This window comes from Carlito syrichta, unplaced genomic scaffold, assembly GCF_000164805.1.
Source record: "Carlito syrichta isolate Samal-C Ts95f unplaced genomic scaffold, Tarsius_syrichta-2.0.1 Scaffold143822, whole genome shotgun sequence".
Taxonomy (NCBI): Eukaryota; Metazoa; Chordata; class Mammalia; order Primates; family Tarsiidae; genus Carlito; species Carlito syrichta.
In genome coordinates, this window is record NW_007087918.1 from 29,548 (window position 1) to 31,879 (window position 2,332).

Sequence of the window (2,332 nt, forward strand, 5' to 3'; positions counted from 1 at the left end):
CAGCTACTTGGAAGGCTGAGGCGGAAGGATCGCCGGAGCCCAGCAGGTCGAGGCTGTGGTGGCTGGGAGCGGCCACTGCACTCCAGTCTGGGCGACAGAGTGAGACTCCAACTCAAAAAAAAAAAAAAAAGAAAAGAAAAGAAAAAGAAAAAAGAATCCTGCAATTCCAGCACTTTGGGAGGCAGAGGCAAGAAGATTACCTGAGTTCAGGGGTTCGAGACCAGCCTGAGCAACATGGTGAAACCTTCCCTCTATAATAAATCAAAAAAATTAGCCCAGCATGGTGGCACATGCCTGTGGTTCCAGCTACTTGGAAGGCTGAGGCGGAAGGATCACCTGAGCCCAGTAGGTTGAGATTGCAGTAGCCCTGAGCATGCCATTGCACTCCAGTCTAGGCGACAAGTGAGTCTCTAACTCAAAAAAAAAAAAAAGGAAAAGAAAAGAAAAAAAGAATCTATGTGTTTGAGAGCATTTTTTTGGCTTATAGAATTTTATGAATTTTTCAGAACTCATTTTACTTAATCAAAGGTTTAACATTTTAAGTAGAACAAAAATGGCAGAACAGACGTAAGAACTCTGAGAACCCATAAAGAAATGCTAATGAGGGCAATCAAATAAGATATGCTCAAAGGGCAATCCAAGAGAATATGAGACCAAAACAAACCTCTGCGGCAGCCCAGATGACAGATAACAGAGAAGCGGAAGGAAAAGAACAGATGGAAATGAGAAGAGCGGAAGTCAGAAATCTAATTAAATAGAAGTTTAGAGCTCATACAAGCCACAGGAGGCAATCTAACTAGAGGAACATCACAGGAAACACATGGGCTTGCATGACAAGATAATAGAAAAGAGATAGTCAAAATAAATCAATACATCGTAGAACGGGAATATTCCACCCACTGTCTGAGACACCCGTTTCATGGCTGGACTCACTCATACACAGGACCAAAAAACTACCCTGAGCCCATATGAGAGGACAACTCAGCAGTGACACTCATATACATAAAACCTGAGACTAACTTTCTGCCTGGAAGTATTATTTATTTATTTGTTTGTTTTTGAGTTGGGGTCTCACTCTGTTGTGCAGGCTGGGGCACGGTGGTATGATCAGGCTCACCACAGCTTTGAACTCCCAGGCTCATATAATTCTCCCACCTCAGCCTTCCAGGTAGCTGGGCCTATAGGTGCACCCTATCACACCCGGTTAGTTTTTTGATTTTTTGCAGAGACGAGGTCTCCCTATGTTGCCCAGGCTGGTCTCAAAACCCTGGGCTCAAGCGATCCTCCCACCTTGGCCTCCCAAAGTGCTGGGATTACAGGTGTGAGCCACTGCACCCAGCCAAGGAAGTATAATTTTAAATTCATAACTAGATAAATAAAATGCATTAATATTTTATTTGCAAGCTCTGTGATAACTTCAAATCCTGTTCTAAATACGTCCAAAGTGATCCTGCATCAAAGGACTTTCAGAGGTCTCCAAAAGGGGGATTCCACAATGTCCATCTATTTTCTGACTTGCGTCTACCATCTAGTTTCTCTTCATGTTAAAAATAAAACAGTGCTCATTGAGGACCTGCATGTGCTTCCCACAAAACTCCCGAAAATGATTTTATAACTTAACAACTTTTGCTAAAATGAATCCTAGAATTGAATACATGTAAGACAAAGACAAGGAAGAAAAATCATAGCTAACTTAGAGTATATTTTCACAATTCCAGAGAAGTCCTAGCATAACCCACATACCTGAGATGATAGCCTGTTCATCTAACTTTTTCAGGAGAATGTCTCTGATGTCCACTTCCCCTGCCAGGGAGAAAGTGTAAGCCAGTAGGGCCTGTGTATAGAGGTGGGTGGTGGAAGTGACAGAATTCTTGAGACACTGCAGACCCCGATTCACCATCGGGTCCTAAAAAGTGAAGATAAAGAGCACAATTGATAAGGCATTCCTTCTAAAACGGGACGGAATCAGGAAGTCATCATATCGTCTTTGACCTTAAAAGGGGACTAGGGACAAAGATGGGTGACTGTCTCGAGGAACAGGCATGAGAAGAACATGACGTGGAGGAGCCGGAAAACTCACCTCTATGGTCTTTCCCATCTCCAGCAACGCAGCCGTGACATACGCAGTCAAGGAGACCTCATCATCAACACCCCCCTAGAGGGAAACAGGGAGACTGGGAGTCAGGACAGTGGCCAGCACCTGCAAGAATTATGTGCAAGCTGCAAAAAGCCATCCCCTCTGAATGGATGAATTATTAAAAAAAAAAAAAAGCCGGGTTCGGTGGCTCAGCCTGTAATCCCGCACCTTGGGAGGCTGAGGGGAGGGGATTGC

At 44.1% G+C, this 2,332-nt stretch overlaps 1 protein-coding gene across 1 annotated transcript in view; it reads right to left on the reverse strand.

Annotated features, from left to right (window-relative positions):
• A2ML1 (alpha-2-macroglobulin like 1) overlaps window positions 1-2,332 on the reverse strand; it is a 54,832-nt gene that overhangs the window by 19,844 nt on the left and 32,656 nt on the right. Inside the window, exons 27-28 of the mRNA XM_008050317.2 lie at window positions 2,081-2,155; window positions 1,744-1,906 (exon numbers count right to left, since the gene is read on the reverse strand). Coding sequence (XP_008048508.1) covers window positions 1,744-1,906; window positions 2,081-2,155 — 238 coding nt within the window. The remainder of the gene's footprint in view (window positions 1-1,743; window positions 1,907-2,080; window positions 2,156-2,332) is intronic.